The sequence below is a fragment of the Lithobates pipiens genome, unplaced genomic scaffold (assembly GCF_037356315.1).
Source record: "Lithobates pipiens isolate NorthernLeopardFrog02 unplaced genomic scaffold, aLitPip1_a1.2 Scaffold_27, whole genome shotgun sequence".
NCBI classification, from domain to species: Eukaryota; Metazoa; Chordata; class Amphibia; order Anura; family Ranidae; genus Lithobates; species Lithobates pipiens.
In genome coordinates, this window is record NW_027507788.1 from 36,466,040 (window position 1) to 36,489,126 (window position 23,087).

The 23,087-nt window shown below is 40.5% G+C and overlaps 1 protein-coding gene across 2 annotated transcripts in view; it reads left to right on the plus strand.

The window, feature by feature from the left end:
* Positions 1-22,715, plus strand: part of LOC143933774 (cell adhesion molecule CEACAM1-like) — a 43,656-nt gene extending 20,941 nt beyond the window's left edge. Inside the window, exons 5-10 of one of the 2 annotated variants that reach the window (XM_077456778.1) lie at positions 10,778-10,906; positions 12,790-12,869; positions 14,620-14,649; positions 18,994-19,023; positions 19,289-19,353; positions 21,856-22,715. In XM_077456778.1, the coding sequence (XP_077312904.1) occupies positions 10,778-10,906; positions 12,790-12,869; positions 14,620-14,649; positions 18,994-19,023; positions 19,289-19,348 (329 nt within the window). In that variant the 3' untranslated portion in view covers positions 19,349-19,353; positions 21,856-22,715. The remainder of the gene's footprint in view (positions 1-10,777; positions 10,907-12,789; positions 12,870-14,619; positions 14,650-18,993; positions 19,024-19,288; positions 19,354-21,855) is intronic. The other variant, XM_077456779.1, reaches the window with a different exon arrangement.
* The last annotated feature ends 372 nt before the right edge of the window (positions 22,716-23,087 follow it).

Consider the following 23,087-nt stretch of genomic DNA (forward strand, 5'->3'; position numbering starts at 1 on the left):
ACAGCTGGGCACTTAAAAAGCAACGTACAGGTACGTGCTTGTGCCCAGCCATGCCATTCTGCCGACATACATCGGCGTGAGGCGGTCCTTAAGTGGTTAAATACACTATTTTTTACAGGTTAAAGTGTATCTCTAGTTTTGGATCAAATAAGCCTCATTGCAATATGTGAAGATCGTTTACCTGTGTCCTGTTGGGGAAAGTTGTCTTTATTTCCATGACCATTGTATAACAGATGCACTATACTTCCATACTGCCTGACCAACCCTTGCTACAGCCCCCATACCATTTCCAATTAATAGAGACCACACCAAGTTGGAGTAAATTTTGGCGGTAGCAGCCCCTTTATTAATCAATAAATTTAAATGAACATAACCATAAAATTCTGATATTCGTGTTGGTCTTTACAGGCACTCCACATACCATCTGTTTAATAATAATAATGCACTGCGGTACCTATTATATATGATAATAGGCCTCTAGCCCACATACTGGCTCGGAGGCAACCAACTGACCGCAGTGCAACCGTTAACCAAATTCCAGCGAAACCACCGTTAGCTGGAATACCACCATCGGGAACCATTCCACCAATGGGTCCCGAACTCACCTTATCCGAGGTTTCTTCATTCACCCACAAAGACCAACACCCTCCAGCTGCAACGACATCCTGATTACACACTGATCTGTGGAGAAAAGACATTTGTAACAAAGAAAACAAACAGGGAGCTTGGGTGGGAAGCTTGCTACCGTACGCTGCACTGATGCTGGAGGAGGGGCCAACTCCTTTTTACTCTCTTGTCCCCTCCTCCCAAAGCTCATCCAATCAGGTAAGATCTCTAACTTCTGTCTGTACCCTGCCAATCCTGTCATGCCAGCCCTCTGCTATTTTTTAATTTTATTTATTTTTCGCTCTGGGCTTTCCTGTTCTGGATACAGAACTGGCTATTCAGAGTATATCTCCCCAAAGTGAGAAAAAATCTCCCTCAGTCAGTAATCAACAGAATAAGATTTACAAATGCGCCCCCCCCCCCCCCCCCCCCAATTCCATTGACACCAGTACAATGTCAGCTTTCTAATTTTCTAATCTCCGCTACTGACTCATTTCCAAAATGTCTGCCACCTCAAAGCTTGTCAGGGGTAAATGAGTTCAGTGTTTTGTATCTGGAACCTTTCCATGTACCTACTGTAAGGTCTGTGCCCACTGCATGTACCAACTGCTTAAAGTTTAACTACTTGACCGCCAGGCAAATTCTGATACTGGCCTGGTTCCCAGTGCATGCTTTCACTGGTTTGAAGATACAACAAGCGTATTTGTAATCTTCATTAAAAAAAAAAATAAGCTGGGAAAAGTGTCACCAAATAGTAAAAAAATATAATTTCCACGTGAGAGCTGTGCTCACAAAATGTCCACATAAACAGTATACATATTATTACGACTAAAAAACATGTTGCGCTATCAATATAAAGTGCATAAATTCATAAGTAAACATTTGTATATATAAAAAACTGTAAATAAGAATGTAAAAAAAACATTCATTAATAAGCCACTAAAATCCATCAGGAAAAAGGTGCTCTTGTGCAAAAAGTTCATATAAACTTGTATATCAACAAAAAATCATACTTCAGTGTGGATAGCAAAATCTTCACACCCAACTCTCAAGTGACTTACCAGCTACTGTGATAGCAAGATGGGGGGTTGGCTGCACTTTATCCCAGTATCCCCATGGGATGGATGGATATCAGGAGCCAAGATTCCAGGATGGGTTACCAATGCCATACGACCAGGATGTTCAACAGTAGGCTCAACAAAAAGGAAAAGACAAACAAGGAACTCATAGGGGGTTATTTACGAAAGGCAAATCCACTTTGCACTACAAGTGCAAACTACAAGTGCAAAGTGCACTTGAAATTGCACTGAAAGTACACTTGGAAGTGCAGTCGCTGTAAATCTGAGGGGTAGATCTGAAATGAGTGGAAGCTCTAGTGATTTTTTCATCCACTCATGTGCAAGCTAAAATGCAGTTTTTTTATTTTCCTTGCATGTGCACTTTTCACTTGTAGTTTGCACTTGTAGTGCAAAGTGGATTTGCCTTTCGTAAACAACCCCCATAGTGTAGTAATTAAAAATCCAGGCTTTTTAATGAAGGTTAAAACTGCTTACAAGAAGGCAGGAGTAAAATTGCATATAAAACAATTCGATTCAGAGACCCCAGCGGGTGTAATAAAGTCACTGCTGTAGCACCTCCCTCCTTACCTGATGCAAATCCCCAAACTACACCTTGAAATGGTTAGTTAACATTTACAACCACAACATCAGCCACCCTTAGTTGGATAGGTCTTGATCCCTCATTTTCTATAGGTGCTTGCAAATTTAAAAAAGTTATTCTAATATTTGTACTGGTGGATCTGTTAGATATGAACGGGGTGGACCAATTTAGGAATTAGTCCATTTAACCTAGCTGCAAGAACTTTAGCTAGAATTTTTTCATCTGTACGTAAGAGGGAAATCAGCCTATATGCTGCAACATCCAGTGGGTCCTTCCCTTCTTTGTGAAGCACTATAATAGTTGCTTCCATCATTGATGTGGGCAGATGTCCCACCTCAATTGCTCCTTTTAAAATTGTAATAGTTCTGGCAACAAAATATCCCCATAATATTTATAAGTTTCAATTGGAAGTCAGTCCATCCGGGCCAGGAGACTTTTGGTTCGTCATAACGGCTACTGCCTGTTGGAGTTCCACAAGTGTTATTGGAGTTTCTAATTTATATCTTTCCTCTTGTGTAATTACAGGTATTTCCAGAATCCCTAGGAAATCCTCCATTATACCCACTCCTCTTTTTTTTTTTTTTTTTTTCAGCTGTGTACAAACTTTTATAATATTCCTTAAAGTTTTCCACTATTTTTATAGGGTTTGATTTTATCTCCCCACCTGTGGATCTAATTGCAGTGATGGTGGATGGTGGGGAATTGGACTTCACCAATTGCGCCAACATCTTTCCTATAGTTTCACCCTCCACAAAGGAGGCCTGTCACTGTAGGAGACATTTTGTCTCCACCCTCTGCATAATTATCAACTTATATTCTTGTTGTTTATCAAGCCAGGTTTTTCCCTCTCCGATGTTGGATCTATTATGTAGTTATCCTCAGCCGCAACTACTTCCCTCCTGATTCTTTCCTCCCGGGTTGTCACATCCTTATTATATTTAACCACTTACTGTATTAGGATACCCCTAAGAAAGGCTTTTATGGTATCCCATAGTATCCCATAGTATCCCTGCCGTTGCTGTACCTGCATTAAAGCGGTTCTTCACCCTAAAGCGGAAGTTCCGCTAATCTGATCCCTCCCCCCCTCCGGTGCCACAATCAGCACCTTTCAGGGGGAGGGGGGTGCAGTTACCTGGATAATCCAGGTATCTGCACCCACTTCCGGGCAGACCGCCACAGACCCCCGCAGACGCCACGCCCCCCCCGTTGTGTTCTGGGAAACACACAGTTCCCAGGACACAGCGGGGGACCAGAAGAGAAGCGCAGCGCGACTCGCAGACCCCTGACAGAGGATGGTGGCGGGGGCAGCAGCGAGACAAGCGATCGCTCGTCATCTGCCGCTGACATCGCTGGACCCTGGGACAGGTAAGTGTGATTTTATTAAAAGTCAGCAGCTGCAATATTAGTAGCTGCTGGCTTTTAATATTTTTTTTTTTAGGTGCAGAACCACTTTAAAGCGGTAGTAAACCCGCAATTTTTTATTTTATTTTTTTAAACCTGCAAAGCAAAAGGCATAATGAGCTAGTATGCACCGCATACTAGCTCATTATGAAATACTTACCTTAGAACGAGGCCCCGACATCTGGCCCGATCCACGCTGAGGGAGCTGACATGCTCCCTCTGCGTTTCTTCCGGGTATCGCGGCTCCGGCGCTGTGAGTGGCCGGAGCTGTGATATCGTCACTCCCGGGCATGCGCGTGGGAGATTTCATTCCGGCCGGCCAGCCACTACCGGATTTTCAGGCCGAGAATCCCCTTGTGCGCATGCGCCGCTGCAGTCAGCGGCGCATACCGAGGGGAATATCTCCTAAACCGTACAGGTTTAGGAGATATTTTTTTTACCTACAGGTAAGCCTTATTATAGGCTTTCCTGTCGGTAAAAGTTAAAAATTTGAGTATACAACCACTTTAAGTTCTATAAATTCTCTCAAAAAACTCAAAAGATCTGATTTTTTAAATAATTCAAACCAATATGGGTTTATTTACCATTCCTTCTGTATTTTTTCTCCTCCCATTTTCAATGTAATTACTAATGGGGAATGATCCAATATCCCTCTTGGCCAGTATATTATTTTTTCCATGATCTCTAAAACTCTATCATTGCCCAAAGCCATGTCTATCCTGGACAGTGTGGAATGCGAGGCCGAATAGCAAGAATATTGCTGAACGCCTGGGTTTCACACCCTCCAGAGATCCAGTAATCCCATCTCCTCCAGGAATTGACTCAACCGCCCCTTTTCAATGGACTGTGATATATTCCGGGTGGGGAATCTATCCAACTTACTATCCCAGACTTCATTAAAATCTCCCACTGCTATAATTGGTATATCTTGCTTATCTAGCAGGAATACATTTAATCTAAGCATAACATCTATTTTAAATGGGGGAGGGATATACACATTTGCCACTAAAAATGTTCTATTGTCAATCAGGCAATGAGGAAAACATATCGGCCCAATTCATCTATACTGGTTTGCCTGCAAGAATGTTGATGAGGACAAGGGCCTCTTCCCGACAACCCTGGGAGTTTGTTGTCGGGGTCTGCGAACGGGGGGGGGCTCATCGGAATCCGGGAGCCCACTTTAATAAGGGGGCCCCCCACCCTATGTGAATAAGTATGGGGTACATCGTACCCCTACCCATTCACCCGAGGGGAAAATGTGTCAATAAAAAAAACACAAAACACAGGTTTTTAAAGTAGTTTATTAGGCAGCTCCGGGGGTCCTCTTCTGACTTCGGGGATCTTCTTCCGACTTCCCTGTGCTTTCCGGTTCTTCTTCCGCTCTCCGGCCTCTTCTCCCGCTCTGCGGTTCTTCTGCCGGGCTTCTCCACTATCTTCTTCCAGCGGTTACATCAGTGGGTGGCCCTGCCCTTGCCTTTATAACAGCTGTCACTGTGATTGAGGAAGGAGGGACATCGCTGGACACAATTTTTTTCTTTTCTCAATAAAGGAATTGTCAAAAAATTTCATTTGTGTTTTTTCTTTTTGACACCTTTTTGGGTGAATGGGTAGGGGTACAATATATCCCATACCCATTCACATGGGGGGGGGGGGGGGCGGGATCAGGGTACCCCCTTGTTAAAGGGGGCTTCCAGATTCCAAAAAGCCCCCTCACTTGCAGACCCCCACAATCACTGTGCAAGGGATGGGGACAAGGTGTGTTGGGGGGACCCCAAAGCACCCTCCCAATTATGAGAGCATGTGGCCTGGTATGGTTTTAGATGGATTTGGGGTGGGGGGGCATGCCAATTTTTTTTCATTTTAACGTGGAGTTCCCCTTAAAAACCATACCAGCCACGATCAATTTTGAATGAATTATTTTCCTTTAGAAATGTCATTTTACTGCAGGACTGCAAAACACATCAGACGGATGTGCTATTTCACAGCCAGACTAAGGGGACTCCCCATGCACAATATTTAAAGGAATATTTTATTTTTATTGTTTCACTTTAAGCATTCTTAAAATCACTGCTCCTGAAAAAAAATCCTTTTTTTTTAAAATTTTTGCATTGATAAAGACCTGGGTCCCCATACACTTTTTATGGCAATAACTTGCATATAAGCCTTTAAAATTTGATTTTTCTTGTTTGTATGCCATGAACTTTAAGGGTGTTTTCATGTTCGCACAAATTTTGCACAAACTGGTGCGAACCAAACGCGGGGGGATTTTTTTGCCTCAGCACTTAGAAGGTTTCATACGTTCAGGGTTTATCAGTAGGTAATGCAGTATTCAGGGGTCAATAGTAACTAATGGAGAATTGTACATAAAAAATGATTGAATTAAATCCACAAGTCCTTTTTTTTCCACTACCATTCCTTTATAATGGAATACAAATGCAGGAATTTAGAATTTGAATGAAAGGTTTAGCGCTGGAAAACACTTTTTGGAAGATAACAAGTGCATTTTATATACAACTATATAGAGCAGACTAAAATGAGGGACAAGTGAGGAGGAAAGAGGGACTTTGTTCCAAATTAGGGACAGTCCATAGAAATCAGGCACAGTTGGGCGCTATGGGAAATGCAGAGTGCAAGGTTCAGGAGTATTGTAGAGCTGGGAGTTCAGGAGTATGAAATGCAGAGTGGAAAGGTTTAGGAGTAAGTAACGGAATGCAAGGACACTGTAGTATGAAAAATACCACAGCATGACTATTATTTTAAATATACCAATAAACTTTATATGGATAATATGAGAGAAGCATTGAAAAAGCCAGTCTGGCTAGAGAAAAGTGCTCTGGGTTCTGGGGAATCTGAAGCTATGACCACTCTTTCAAGGACCCTGCGTTTACAAGTGCCTCTAAAATCGTATAATCCTTGGGGAATCCAAAGCACGTGGTTCTGCAGAGAGACGCTGGGTTGCAGCAGCTTTGGCAGATAAGGACTACTGTTTTTTGGGGACATTTCCTTGCTAGAAAAGGATTTCTATGTGTAGCTCTACCTTTATAGGCTGGGATTTTTAATGTTATATTTTTAGGCATTATGTAACTGTGGACAAGTTGTGTTTTTCTGATGCTAGTAATGAAGTTAATCTTGTAGGTTCAAAACAATTACGCTTTCTAATTTAAAGCGGGAGTCCGCCGGGAGTCCGCCGTTTTTTTTTTTTTTTTTAAAGCCAGCAGCTACAAATACTGCAGCGGCTGACTTTTAAAATAATGACACTAACCCGCCCAGCGCGCCAGCGATGTCGGCACCCGAAGTCGATCTCTCGATCCTCTCTCAGGTGCTGCCGCTGCCATCTTGGGTATGGGAATCAGGAAGTGGAGCCTTTCAGCTTCATTTCCCGGTTCCCTACTGCGCATGCGTGAGTCGCGCTGCGCAATAAAGATGGACCCGCTGTCTCTGGGATCCATGTGTTTCCCAGGAGGCAGCGGGGGACCTTCGGAAAGGAGCGTAGATTCTGCGGAAAGGGGCGTACCTTCTGCAGAATCTACGCCAGAAGTGGGTGCAGATACCTGTACTGTACAGGTACCTGCACCCCCCTCCCCCCTGAAAGGTGCCAATTGTGGCGCCGGAGGGGGGGAGGGTTCCAATGAGCCGAAGCTCCACTTTAGGGTGGACCTCCACTTTAAGGAATAGTGAACACAAGGCTGCTGCCTTTACGATGCATAGTTTGCATATCTAGCGCTGTTGTTTATATGTCCACAAAAATGTGGGGCTTTCCATAAAATGTTAATAAAATATTTAGATTGGCAACCCTTGTACTGTGGCAGCAATTAGGCTTAAGATATCAGCCAGTGCTGGTGGATGGGTGCCAAGTTAAGGTTTTTTCCCCAAAGGTGTTTCTGTCACAATCTCATGTTTACATAATTATGTATTCCGTATTGAGTGTGCTAATCGTGTGTTCTTGCACATAGAGCCTGTTGTACTTCTGATAAAAGGTAGAACGACGAGCAGAAATTTACCTCTCCAAGAGCTGAAAAAGTAACCCCCCCCCCCCACCCCACACACACACACAAAAATGACAGACCCCATAAAGTTATGGTCAACAGTTTTGCTTGGAGGCCAAATCCAAATCTTCATTAATCCTTTCCATGTGTTGATATTCCATGTCTGTTTGCCAGCAACTGCATTACCAGGTGTACATTTTGCCTATTGCCAATGTGGTGAGTGTGACTGTAAAATGGTTGAAAAATCCTCTCACTTTGACAAATATCTATTCTTCACTGGACAAATTGCCCAGAGACTCATTTATACATATACCCATTAGAGCCCCTTCACTATCGCATTACAGTAACATGCTCAACCCACGTCAACACACATTACATGCGTTGGTGTAATAGAATGTGCCAGTTTACTGGGGGTTGGGAGGGCTACTTGTCCAATTCAAAAGGGTTACCATGCTTTAGCTTTGTCACCTTGCTGTAGTAATGGATGTGCCTGTTTATAACCTATGCTGAAAAGGGGGGAATTAACAATTCCCTTTATTTTCTCTTTTTTTTTCTCCCTCTTTTTTTGTTGTTGTTGTTGTTGTTTGTTTATGGGAGGGTAATAAAAAGAAAAAAAGGGAAAAAAGGAATAACCTATGCTCAAATTATTTACCTGAAATCAGGATAGAATAAATACTGTTTGAAGTTACAATGCATGTCCATTACAACATACACTATATTATCAATAGTATTGGGGCACTTGAACTTTAATGGCATTCCAGTTTTAGTCCGTAGGGTTCAATATTGAGTTGGCCCAGCCTTTGCAGCTTTAACAGCTTCAACTCTTCTGGGAAGGCTGTTCACAAGGTTTAGGAGTGTGTCTATGGGAATGTATGACCGTTCTTCCAGAAGCGCATGCGTGAGGTCAGGCACTGATGTGGACGATAAGGCTTGTCTTGCAGTCTCCAATCGAATTCATCCCTTTTGGGTTGAGGTCAGTACAGGCCAATCAAGTTCCTCCACCCCAAACTCGCTTATCCATGTCTTTATGGACCTTGCTTTGTGCACTTTTCCAAATCATTTGGTGGTGGGGGATTATGGTGTGGGGTTGTTTTTCAGGGGTTGAGCTTGGCTCCTTAGTGCCAGTCAAGGGAAATCTTAAGATGTCAGTAAACAAAGGCATTTCATAAATTTCATGCTCCCAACTTTGTGGGAAGAGTTTGGGGATGGCCCATTCTTGTTTCAACACGACTGTGCACCATTGCACAAAGCAAGGTTCATAAAGACATGGATAATCAAGTTTGGGGTGGAGAAACTTGACTGGACTGCACAGAGTCCTGACCTCAACACCTTTAGGATGAATTAGAGCGGAGACTGCGAGCCAGGTCTCCTCATCCAACATCAGTACCTGACCTCACAAATGCGCTTCTGGAAGAATGGTCAAACATTCCCATAGACACACTCCTAAATCTTGTGGACAGCCTTCCCAGAAGAGTTGAAGCTGTTATAGCTGTAAAGGGTGGGCCAACTCAATATTGAACCCTACGGACTAAGACTGGGGTGTCTTAGTCCGTATTGGGCAGGTGTCCCAATACTTTTGGTAATGGGGGATTTACTAAAACTGGAGCACTCAGAAGCTGATTGGCTACCATGTACAGCTAAAACAAATTCTAGGTATGTATATCAAAAGGCTTCCGCGCTCTATGGGCAATAAAGAAAGGAGGTAAAATAACTACAGAAGCAGCAATCACTGTATGAGTTGGCTCTCAATGCTATAAACTTAAAACAGGGGGGGGGGGGGGTTGTGTTGCGCTACCTTAAAAACCAAATAATATGAGAGAATAATAAATAAATGAAAATAACACTAATACTGGCGAAACCAAGTGTAAGTGCAGGTGTGTTTGTAAAAACAATGCCAAGTGATTATAAATGATATAAAAAGTGCATACGTGCATTTATACATAAACTATTTAAAGGTGTCTATGTGCATCATTCAAGTGTCACAAATTCAAGGTACATTTGCTACATGCAACAAAACGCATATACCCAAATAGAAAAACAGTGTAAAATTGCAGTGTATATTAAAATTTATTAAAACACACACAAAAAGATAAACATCTTTTGGATTGTGATTACTCGATTTGCACGATTGGATCATGTATGGGACACTATAGTGTGATTCACTGATTTATTTATTTGCTGCTATTATTAGTATAATTTGTTGCTATTGCTAGCTTAACTCACTCATTTGCTGCTATTTGATTCCTGTTTGGAATTAATCTTCTTTTTGTGTGTGTTTTAATTAATTTTAATATACACTGCAATTTTACACTGTTTTTCTATTTGGGTATATGCGTTTTGTTGCATGTAGCAAATGTACCTTGAATTTGTGACACTTGAATGATGCACATAGACACCTTTAAATAGTTTATGTATAAATGCACGTATGCACTTTTTATATAATTTATAATCACTTGGCATTGTTTTTACAAACACACCTGCACTTACACTTGGTTTCGCCAGTATTAGTGTTATTTTCATTTATTTATTATTCTCTCATATTATTTGGTTTTTAAGGTAGCGCAACACAACCCCCCTGTTTTAAAACAAATTCTAACTTCAGCTTTTTCAATTAAAGTTTGACAATAAATCCTGGAAGTTGATTGGTTTCCATGTGGAGCTGCACCAGATTCTGCACTCTCCAGCTTTAGTAAATAACCCCCTTAGGGTCGGTTCACACAGGGGCGACCCGTCAGGCGACACTTAGCCACCTGACAAGTCGCGTCCTGCTCTATGCAATGGAACCGTTCTAATCGGAGCGACTCAAGGCGCTCCGACTTAGAAAAAGGTTCCTGTACGACTTTTGGGGCGACTTGCATTGACTTCTATACAGAAATCATTTCACAAGCCGCCGCGAAAGTCGGATCCCGGTCGCCTGAGGCAGTCGTGCTGCAAGTCGTGCTGCCTCAGTGTGAACGGGCTCTAAGTGTATTTGGTTCAATTATTTGGGTTTAGAAATACTTTATTCATTTTTTTTTTTGCATGCTTTGACAATTATTTTGTTCATTTAAATTTGGATTCTTTGATAAAACTAATCACCATTTTCTCTTGCGATTTCCCTGTTTCTGTCTTCTATGTTCCCACAGCTACAACACTATGTCAGACCTCTGGAAGTGGACTTGGCGGTGGGGAAATTGCTGGAATTGTCATTGGCACAGTGTTTGGGATATTCATCCTTGAAGTCATTGTGTACTTTGTTCTAAAGGCAAAAAGAAGTATAGTATTCTTTTTCTTTGAGTGAAATTCATTATGTGTCATTTAAACCATAGTTTAGATCAGGACAGCATTGCAAACCATATGTAAAACCCTTCAATGAGGACATATTGAAAAGAAAGTAATTGGTCAGGAGTTCTACAGAAAGTTCAGATTAAATCTGGTTTTGACCATAACTGCCATGTACAGAAAAACACAGAATTCTGTTGGATTAACAACACTTGTCTTCATTATGTAATTTAATGAAGATCAGCCATTGAGATACAAACCCAGAAAATCCTTTAACAACTTGTGAACACTACGTAAAACATTTTATTGTGTATATATATACACCAATTAGCCATATGTTTATGGTCACCCACCTAAATGAGTAGGTCTCCCTTATGCCGCGTACACACGACCGGACTTTCCGGCAGAAAAGGTCCAACGGCCTTCCCGACGGACTTTCGATGGATTTCCGATGGACTTCCGAACGAACAAACTTGCCCATTCACAAACCGACTAAAGACCGTTCGAAAGTCCATTTGTTTTGAACGTGATGACGTAAGACGGGACTAGAAAAGTAAGTTCAATAGCCAGTAGCCAATAGCTTCCCTTGCATCGTATTTTGTCCATCGGACCAGCATACAGACAAACGGTTTTCCCGATAGGTATTGAGTCCGTCGGACAGATTTGAAACATGTTCTATTTATAGATCCGTCTGAATTTTTTTAAGAAAAATGATCGGATTATCCCACACACGATCGGAATGTCTGATGGACTGATTCCGTCGGACCTATTTTGCCGGAAAGTCCGGTCATGCGTACGCGGCCTTATGCTGCCAAAACAGCTTTGACCCCTAGACCTCTGAAGGTGGCTGTTGTATCTGCCACCAAGCTGTCAGTAGAAGATTCTTTAAGGCCTGTAATTTGCGGCCTTGTTTTGCTAAATTATTTTGCTAATATGCCCACACAAATGTGACTGCATTGAGTTGCTGCCTTGTGATTGGCTGATTAGCAATTTGTGTTACCAAGCAAAGGAACAGGTGTACATAAAGTGACTGGTGAGTGAGTGTATGTATTCCAATAGATAAGGTGGTAATGACAGGCCTTCAAAAGGGAGCACTTAGTGATAAAGTTTAATTCCAACATTATGAGAGGCACAAGCTCATCTTCCACAGATCCTTCTTTGGTCCTTAGTTATGAAGTTTTATTTAGACCTTTTTTTTTTTTTTTATGTTTTGATAGGGCACACGTTCCTTTTCCTGAGTGTTAACCTTTCAAGCCCCATAAGTGCCATTTTATCTTTTGGATTTGATGTACTTCATGCTTTGCTGGATATCGGGCCCATTTCTCATGTGATAGCCCTTGTACACACGATTGGAGATTCTGACGGAATGTGTCCGATCGGAGCGTTTTGTCGGATATTCCGACTGTGTGGTCTACATCAGACTGTTTCCGTCGGACCAAATTTTCCAACAAAATGTTCCGATCGGACATACTCCGATCATGTGTAGAGAATTCCGATCGAACAAAGTGCCACGCATGCTCAGATCAAATTCCTACATCAAAGCTATTGGCTACTAGCCTGAACATAGCCCCGTTGCAACAAAATAACGCTATCACGTTCTGAACGATCGGATTTTCCGACAACTTCGTCCGACCGTGTGTAAACAACAGTTTTGGACAAAATCCGACGGATTTGGTTGTCGGAATCTCCAACCGTGTGTACAAGGGCTTATATCAACTACTATATAACATAGAATGTGTGTTATCTTATTGATTTTATGATTTGGTTTTATTATATGATCCTTTTGATAACATTTTTGATTTTATCTTATTTCTAATTATATCTCGTGTGCATAAAACTATTTTTTTACACCACTTACATAGCACCTTCTTTTTAGAAACTCCAAGTAGTACAGTGTATGAGAATGAACATGTTCCTGAACAACACATCTATGAAATGACTTTGCCAGGAACTCAGGTAATAGTTTTTATAATTATTCTTATATTTAAGTTACAAAATATCTGGTTAAATTCCACTAAACTGCCATCTTCTTGTTCATTCACTTTTTATTTTTATATTAAAAAAAAAAGTAACCCTTATTAAAACATACTGTACCATACCAGCGCTAGGCTAGTTTTCCCACAGCAAGGAGAACCTTAAATATCCCTGTTAAATTTGTACCATCCCTCAGTGGCGTTGCTAGGCAGGTGCGGGGGGTGCGGGCCGCACCCGGGTGACACCCGCCAGAGGGGACGTGGATAGACATATATAAATTCCTATATATATATACATATATATATTCCTTGGTAAGTAAGGAAGCTCCTTTATGTTTTTCATCTGTATTTAGCGGCTTGCCTGGAAAAAAAAATGGCATGACAAATTTGCCAAAAACAATAAAGGGGACCGATCAAAAAGAATGCTCATCTCTTATTATAAATACTTCATATAAATACTTTATATATATATATATATATATATATATATATATATATATATATATATATATAGATGAAAGTGTCGATTAGAGTGACAGAACTGGACTGTGAAAATCCCTAGAATCCTATGCTCCAGTTCCTATAATAAATTGTTATGAGAATCCGATTCATTCATTCTGTAGGTGGAATCCATTGGGTGAGGATGCAGAGGAGATTTTCACAGCATTTAACATTATAGGGAAGATTCTCTATAAGAAAATAAAACAAATAAAAAAGGAAAGCCTGATCAGAATTTTTGTTTTCTACTGACCAAATATGAAACTCATCCCTGGTAACAGTAATAGGTATAAAGGACTCCTTTACTCAGTTATCATGGCTGATAGTAGCTACTGTACCAAACAGGGATGCAAAAGAAACCAATATCATTTAGTACCAGACTTGTATTTGAAATGGGGACAGTTTTTTGGGCCCTTTACATTCCTAGTGATAAATGGCAAATGGGTACCATCATGGGGGAGCGTTGAATACTTGCTATACTAATACAGGGCCATACACTTGGGGGTCTATTTATAAAACATTTGTTGCACAAATGTCAGAAGCATTCATGCTTGTTGAACAAAATCACGTACAGCGCCAAAATGCAGTGTCGTTTTCTCACGAGGTGTTTCAGAAAACGATACCACATTTTGGCCAACAGATTAAGCTGAAGACATAGGCAGTAATCTTACAAATGCTATGATGACATTTTTTTCAGTGTGCACAAATTCTTCTGACATTCATGCAAGGAATGTTTAAGACCCCTTTCACACCACACCGCCCATAGCGGCGGCGGTAAAACGCTGCTATTTTTATTCCGACCACTAGTGGGGCTCTTTTACCCCCGCTAGTGGCTGAGAAAGGGTTAAAACCACTGGCAATACGCCGCAATAGCGGCGTTTTGCCGGAGGTATTACAGTGCTGCCCCATTGATTTCAATGGGGAGCAGCGGTGGAGGAGCGGTAAACACACCGCTCCAAAGAAGCTGCTGGCAGGACTTTTCCTGACATCCTGCCAGCGCACCGCTGCAGTGTGAAAGCCCTCGGGGGGTCTTAGAGAGAGGAATGTTTTAGAGTCCTGGGTTTTTGGTTGATGTTGATTTTTTTTTTTTAAGGATATCAATCAATGTAGCAGAGGGATTGTGATTAAAGAAAAACCTGCAACCTAATTTATTGGTTCACTAATTTCTAATAACATATTACCAGTAATAAAATGTATTATTTCCTTGTATGATGTAAAATGTCTCTTATATGCAGGAGAAAATAAGTCCGAAATCTCACTATGAGGTAAATATTATTGTACATGTTATGTTAATATGAATCTGTATGCTGGGTATTTGCAGTAAAATGGGTTTGTGCTGCTATCAATATGTAAAATAATTGCTGGTGTCCTGTCTGTACTGCACTGTTAGTGGGCCGCTGCACTGGGAAGTCTAATGGTAACAACTTGCATATGAAGAAGATACAGAATATTTATATTTACAGAGGTTGAAGGGGTGGGGGGACAGCCTGTCAGTGCTCAGACCATACGCCGCACACTGCATCAAATTGGTCTGCATGGCTTTCAACCCAGAAGAAAGCCTCTTCTAAAGATGATGCACAAGAAAGCCTGCAAACAGTTTGCTGAAGACAAGCAGACTAAGGACATGGATTACTGGAACCATGTTCTGTGGTCTGATGAGACCAAGATAAACTTCTTTGGTTCAGATGGTGTCAAGCGTGTGTGGTGGCAATCAGGTGAGGAGGAGTACAAAGATAAGTGTGTCTTGCCTAAAGTCAAGCATGGTGGTGGGAGTGTCATGGTCTGGGGCTGCATGAGTGCTGCCATCACTGGGGAGCTACAGTTCATTGCGGGAACCATGAATGCCAACATGTACTGCGACATACTGAAGCAGAGCATGATCTTTGGAGACTGGGCCGCAGGGCAGTATTCCAACATGATATAAAAAGGAAATGCTAGTGCGCTCCACCTGAGTTATCCTACAGAAAAGAAATAATGTATCTAGGAAGCAGCCAGCATAAAAAAGTGTTCTCTGCACCAGAATTAAATATATGAATTAGTAAAAATGCGGCGCTACCAAAAAATTGCTAAATAAAATCAGTGTGTAATAATCTCAAAATAAATGTGAATAAAATAATATCCACTAAATATAAATACAATAGGTAATGGATTAATTTCAAAAATTCAACAAATATACGTGAATGCAATAAATGTGCAAAAATAGTGAATAGAAATCCGTGGAAAAATATTCAGACACCTAAACAATCCACATAGACAATCCAGATGCAAACAAACATAATAGAATATCCATATGAAAATTATAAAAAACAATAGTGAAATAACGTGAAAAAATAAATATTTAGTCCATGATTAAAGTGCATTAGTGACTAATGCCATTGCAAAATAAATGGATAAAGTTCATGCAAAAAAATGTGATCAGACGATTCCCACAAGTGACAAATCACTGCAAACTTCAGTGCTTAATGGGTGCACCAACTATTTCCCCCAGCCTCTCACCTCCAATAACTGGTATACAGGCACTGTATAAAAGGGTAACTGCTGGCTTCTATTTCGTTCACACTGCTTCACCGCTGATTACGTTTTCACTGTGAGGATATATATTACTTGTCCTCCCAATAGCTCCAGGATATCCAGACCATAAAGAGTAAAAGAACACAGAGGGAAGGAATTTGGTGTCGGACCCATCACTTCCGGTTTTCGGCCGAAACCGGAAGTCCGCGTCTGCTGCACACTCTGCTGTTATCTTAAATGTAAGTGTGGATTTTACTGTTGTTTTCAATAAAATAGCGAAGTTACTGCACATGAGAGCCCTCTGTGTTCTTTTACTCTTTATGGTCTGGATATCCTGGAGCTATTGGGAGGACAAGTTTGCAGTGATTTGTCACTTGTGGGAATCGTCTGATCACATTTTTTTGCATGAACTTTATCCATTTATTTTGCAATGGCATTAGTCACTAATGCACTTTAATCATGGACTAAATATTTATTTTTTCACGTTATTTCACTATTGTTTTTTATAATTTTCATATGGATATTCTATTATGTTTGTTTGCATCTGGATTGTCTATGTGGATTGTTTAGGTGTCTGAATATTTTTCCACGGATTTCTATTCACTATTTTTGCACATTTATTGCATTCACGTATATTTGTTGAATTTTTGAAATTAATCCATTACCTATTGTATTTATATTTAGTGGATATTATTTTATTCACATTTATTTTGAGATTATTACACACTGATTTTATTTAGCAATTTTTTGGTAGCGCCGCATTTTTACTAATTCATATATTCCAACATGATAATGACCCCAAACACACCTCAAAGACATCCACTGCCTTGCTAAAGTATCTGAGGGTAAAGATGATGGACCGGCCAAGCAGATCTCCAGACCTAAACCCTTTTCAAGTTCAGTGCTAGCAACCTTTCCTCATAACTAATATCCTCCAGATCCTTTATTAACTTTGTTGTCCTTCTCTGTACTCGCTCCATTTCCAGTACATCCTTCCTGAGTATTGGTGCCCAGAACTGGACAGCATATTCCAGAGGTGCGGCCGGACCGGAGTCTTGTAGAGCGGGAGAATTATCGCCTTATCTCTGGAGTTGATCCCCTTTTTTTGATCCCCTTTTTAATGCATGCCAATATTTTGCTTTGTTAGCAGCACCTCGGCATTGCATGCCATTGCTGAGCCTATCATCTACTAGGACCCCCCAGGTCCTTTTCCATGCTAGATTCCCCTAGAGCCCCCCCAGTGTAAAGATTGCATTCATATTTTTGCCACCCAACTGCATTATTTTATATTTTCTACATTGAACCTCATTTGCCATGTAGTTGCCCACCCAATTAATTTGTTCAGATCTTTCTGCAAGGTTTCCACATCCTGCAGAGAAGTTATTACCCTGCTTAGCTTAGTATCGTCTGCAAATACAAAGATTGAACTGTTTACCCCATCCTCCAGGTCATTTATGAACAAATTAAATAGGATTGGTCCCATCAGAGAACCCTGGAGGACCCATCTACCCACCTCTGACCATTCAGAGTACTCCCCATTTATCACCACCCTCTGAACTCGCCCTTGTAGCCAGTTTTCAATCCATGTACTCATCCTATGGTCCATGCCAACGGACCTTATTTTGTACAGTAAATGTTTATGGGGGAACTGTGTCAAATGCTGTTGCAAAATCCAGATACACTACGTCTACGGGCCTTCCTTTATCTAGATGGCAACTCACCTCCTCATAGAAGGTTAGTAGATTGGTTTGGCAAGAACAATTCTTCATGAATCCATGCTGATTACTGCTAATGATAATCTGAAACGTCCTGAATATCTGCTTCTCAGGCTTTAATATTTTCTGAATATTTATTCAACTAATCCTCTCTGGATTACCCATTTCTCCCTTTCTTTCCTTTATGCTAAACTTTCCCTTAGCCAAATCCATGTACCACTCATTCTATAAGTATGAAAACTTGGGATGATTGATGTCCGTACATTCTTCTTACCAGGTACTGCCAAGCCATAGAGTCGGATCTTGTCCCTTGTTTGAATGACCTATTCATCAGCCAACTCATAAAATTCCAAGTTAACATCAATATATACTAGATTATTGAGGTTATATTACTACCTGTATCTTATATTTTTTTTAGATAATAATGTCAACATAACATGACTTATCTTAAGAAGCATTATTTGTTATAAAGATAGTCAGTATACACCAATAGATAACTTTACCTTGTTAATCTATACACATTAATGAAGCTTTGTTATATGTTATAAGTTTTTGACTCTCCGTTATATAAGAATTTGTATGATGCAATTAATTTGTAACTTGTAAAACACAATAAAATATTTAACAAGAAAACAAAGAAAAAAGGGAAGCCTGCTCAGAATTTTTGTTTTCTGCGGACTAAAGCTGAAACTGATCCCTGGTAACCGTAATAGGTATAAAGGACTCCTTTACCTGGTTATTATGGCTGATAGCAGCTACCGTACAGGCATGCACCAAATAGGGATGCAAAAGAAACCAATATCATTTAGTACCAAACTTGCATTTGAAATGGGGACAGTTTTTTGGGCCCCTTATATTCCTAGTGATAAATGGCAAATGGGTACCAATATGGGGGAGCGTTGAGCACTTGCTATACTAATACAAGGCCATACACTTGGGGGTCTATTTATAAAACATTTGTTGCACAAATGTCAGAAGCATTCATGCTTGCTGAACAAAATCACGTACAGCGCCAATTTATGGCCAAAATACAGTGTCGTTTTCTCACCGAGGTGTTTCAGAAAACTATACCACATTTTGGCCAACAGATGAACCTGAAGACATAGGCAGTAATCTTACAAATGCTATGATGACATTTTGTTCAGTGTGCACAAATGCTTCTGACATTCATGCAATGAATGTTTTAAAGAGTCCTGGGTGTGTTTGGTTGTTGTTTTTATTATTTATTTATTTTTTAAGGATATCAATCAATGTAGCAGAGGGAATGTGATTAAAGGAAAAAACTGCAACCTAATTTTTTGGTTCACTAATTTCTAATAACATATTACCCCGTAATAAAATGTATTATTTCTTCGTATGATGTAATATGTCTTTTATATGCAGGGGAAAATATGTCCAGAATCTCACTATGAGGTAAATATTATTGTACATGGTATGTTAATATGAATCTGTATGCTGGGTATTTGCAGTAAAATGGGTTTGTGCTGCTATCAATATGTAAAATAATTGCTGTTGTCCTGTCTGTACTGCACTGTTAGTAGGCCGCTGCACTGGGAAATCTAATGGTAATAACTTGCATATGTAAAAGATACAGAATATTTATATTTTATTTATATGCAAAGTCCTAGTCCTATAACTCTATTCCAGCCAAGCTGACTTATTTTCTTTATACGAAAAGGAACCAACAGATAAGGAAAAATCTATATACAGCATAATAGAGTCTACTGCTGGAAAATAATGAAGGTAACGACACATTACTTTGAAATCACGCAATATTCACACTACAGTTTATCAAATCTATATTGTCAGTAAAAAATACACTCAAATTTGTTAGTACACACACAATATAACCCCCAATTTATTGATGATGTTGTGTTGAGATACCAAACATGCCAATCCTCAAAACTGCATGCTCCTGTAAAACCGCAATCAAAATTGTCCATTGGTGACAATTTAAAAGCTTTTACAAGTTATCAATTTAGATTTAACTATAAATGATGGCCTTAGCCCTTGTACACGCGGTCGGAGAATCCGTTGGAATGTGTTCGATCGGACCGCGTCGTCGGATAATCCGACTGTGTGTGGTATGCATCGGATTGATTCCGTCGGAATATCCGTCGGACCCAATTTTCCAACATGTCGGAAATATTTCCCGACCAACTGGGCCGGTCGGACATACTCCGATCATGTGTAGAGAATTTTGATCGGACCAAGTGCCACGCATGCTCAGATCAAATTCCTACATCAAAGCTATTGGCTACTAGCCTGAATGTAGTCCCATCGTAACGAAATTACGTCATCACGTTCTGAAAGATCGGATTTTTTGCCAACTTTGTCCGACCGTGTGTATGCAACAGTTTCGGACAAGATCCAACGGACAAAATCCGATGGGCAAAATCCGACGGATTTGGTTGTGGAAATCTCCGACCGTGTGTACAGGGACTTAGAAGTAATCGCTCTTACATTGGCATGCATGATGATACCTAATATGTGTGACACAATTTTGATTTTCACACTTGTGCGTACCCGATGCATGAGTTTGTGTACATATATGTGTTTACTTGGAGCGGGGGAGTTGTTGGGTGTTTTTTAATTTATTGTATGTATAGCTCTCAACCTTGTAGGGGCTGCTGATATGTCTCAGGTTCCTATCCCAGATCAAAGTAATAGCAGCCAGGCAACAGTCACTCTTCTGGTTTAATGAGCAGTCTAGGGGTTGACTTTTTTTTAAATGTATTGCTGGTTAACATGGATAGGACATATGTAGCTGTGGGATACTCCATGAGCATACCTCCCAACATTTTGAGATGGGAATGAGGGACACCTACTAGCAAACGTATGTAGGCATAGGACACGCCCCCCTGTCACACCCCCTTAAAGGAGACTTAACCAAAAGAAAGGTTAATTAAATCCACAAGTGCTTTTTTTATACCACTGCTATTCTTTTATATTGGCTTTTAACATTTACAAATGCAGCAATTTAGAATTTGGATGAAAGGTTTAGCACTGGGAAACACTTTCTAAAAGATAAAAAGTGCATTTTATATACAACTACAGAGATCAGACCAAAATTAGGGACACATGAGGTGGAAAGAGGGACAGAGGGACTTTGTTCCAAATCAGGGAAAGTCCATTGAAATCAGGGACAGTTGGAGCTATGCATGAGCGCTAAGCAATAAACTGAGGATGTTCTTCACTGTCCTCCTACTTTTCAGGACAATCAAGCAAAGACTGAGAAAAATGAACAGTACAGGGACACCTTCAGCAATGTCCCAGGGCATGCAAGCACTAGTACTGATATGCTAGGGATTTCAGCAGCAACAGTTACTAGGATCCTGCATTCAGGTCTGTACTCACAATGCGCCTGGATACTTGGATGCCTCCTTCCAATATCAGACCGACAATCCCTCAGTGAATCTCCCAGACCAGATACCCAGTGTCCAGTGAAATCCCTAGCTTAGCTTCAGAGATTTTAGCAGAAAAGACCCCTCAGCTCTGCCACAGCTGGAACCTTGATGAGAACAGGTAGAATGTTCAGACGGGCTGCCTAGAAGGGTAGCAGTCCTTCAAGATGGGAACTTCTCTGCTTGGACAAAAATAGGGCTGCCTCAGGCTCTAAACTAATTTTACACTTCCCCAGCCACTGTCTGGGCACCTTCTCCCAGGGATTGGCTGAAGCTACATAAATATTCAGGCTGCTTATCTGCCTCCTTCTACCATATTCTTGAATCCTTCAGAAAATAGCCAGAAGCAATCAAACCCGCAAAGTCCAAAGCAAAAACAAACTGTTCCAGACTATAAAATAAAATAAATTACCTGGCTTTCCTAGTAACCTATCTAGGAGGGTGCTACATATTAAATGTTGGGATAGTAAAATTAATTTTAAAAAACTAAGGAGGATGACAAGAAATTTATGTTATAGTGAAGTGCAGGTGACAGATTCACTATTAGACCCATGATGGCACCTTTGCATGCTGTTGAAGCTAAATAAGCACCGACTGTGCTTAATTAATTTCTTCCTCAGCCAGAGAGGCCAGAGTTTGACAACTCTGATCCAAGGTTCTCAGAGTTGAGCACTTCTGGGTTCATACTGCCCAGGGGACATCAGAAAATGGATACCTAACCATTTTTTTTGTTGATATAAAACAGTGTTTATAACCCTTCCCTGCACTATCACTATAAAGTATTACATCATTCAATATTGTATATACTGTACAATATTTGCATATCACTATTTGTCTTTAGGTTTCCCTTCAGCATTTCTTGGATGGGACTTATTCACATAATACACATGATCTCCAGTCATCATGAAGACATCCTTTCCAACGTGAAACTCTCCATGCATCATCAGACTTTTCTCAGCCAGCAAAATATCTACATGTTCAATGCAGACCAGACCTGGCCATACACTATTCGCTGTACTGAAAATGTATAGTAATGATGTAGTGTAGCATTCAATAAATGAGGCTGTAAGCAGGGCCGGATTTACATCTCAGGATTATTTTTCCCTTTTTACCTATCCTTGTCCACATTTTGCCAGGGCATTGTATTCAGGCATGTGAGCATTTTTTGCACATACTCAAAGGATGTCCTTCCTCTTGGCAGGGGAAGAGTGTAGCCACCCCACCTTAACTTTAAGCAGAAGAATCTATTCAGTAAATGTGAAGCTGTAGTCAAACTGATTTGAAGTAATAGTTCAGCTTCCTTGTATCTCTCCTGGACCTCCAGTGCTTTACAATCAAGGGCTGCTTTCACAGAATCTGGGTTTGCTTTAAGGTCCTCCAAATGTGAAGAATGCAAGTATCCTTTTCTAGTGTCTGCCTCATCCATGGGTGTCCTGTGCTCTAATTCTCTCTCCATGGAGTGTTGAGTCAATGATCTTCAACGAACTTCATTAAAAGTGACTAGCGTCTAGCTCCCATCTGTACATATTGCTCCACTATTGCCAAGAACTGGACCCTGAGATGAAATGTTACCCACCCTTCCTCTGGGTTACTTCACATGCTTTGGGGTCAGGGGGTGCTACATTCTGAAAATATACCCCAGAACATTCTGAAGCCTCCTCTTCCCCATGCATTGCACACAGTTATATTTCCTATTTGTATGTCTTGATTTCTTTTAATAAAGTTTAAACAAAAACTAAAGAATATAAAAACATTCTGTATGTTTCATTATAAGCTGTGATGGCCTGGGTTTGGTTTGCAGGAGGGTGGTCTATAATAAATTCTGGCAGTAAATGCCAGTCAAGAAAAAAAAAATAGGGTTTGTTTTTCTAAGTGAAGTTAACTTTTTATCTCAGTTTCTCCAATAAGGGTCTTATTTTCCTTTCACTGGTACTAACACTATTGAGCTTTTTATTTTCCTCTTCCACTGACAAACAATGAAATTTATTTTTATTTTTTTTACCCCATGGTCAAAGAATGGGGCTTATTTCGTCCCACTGCCACCAACAATTGGTCTTATTTTAACTTTTCATT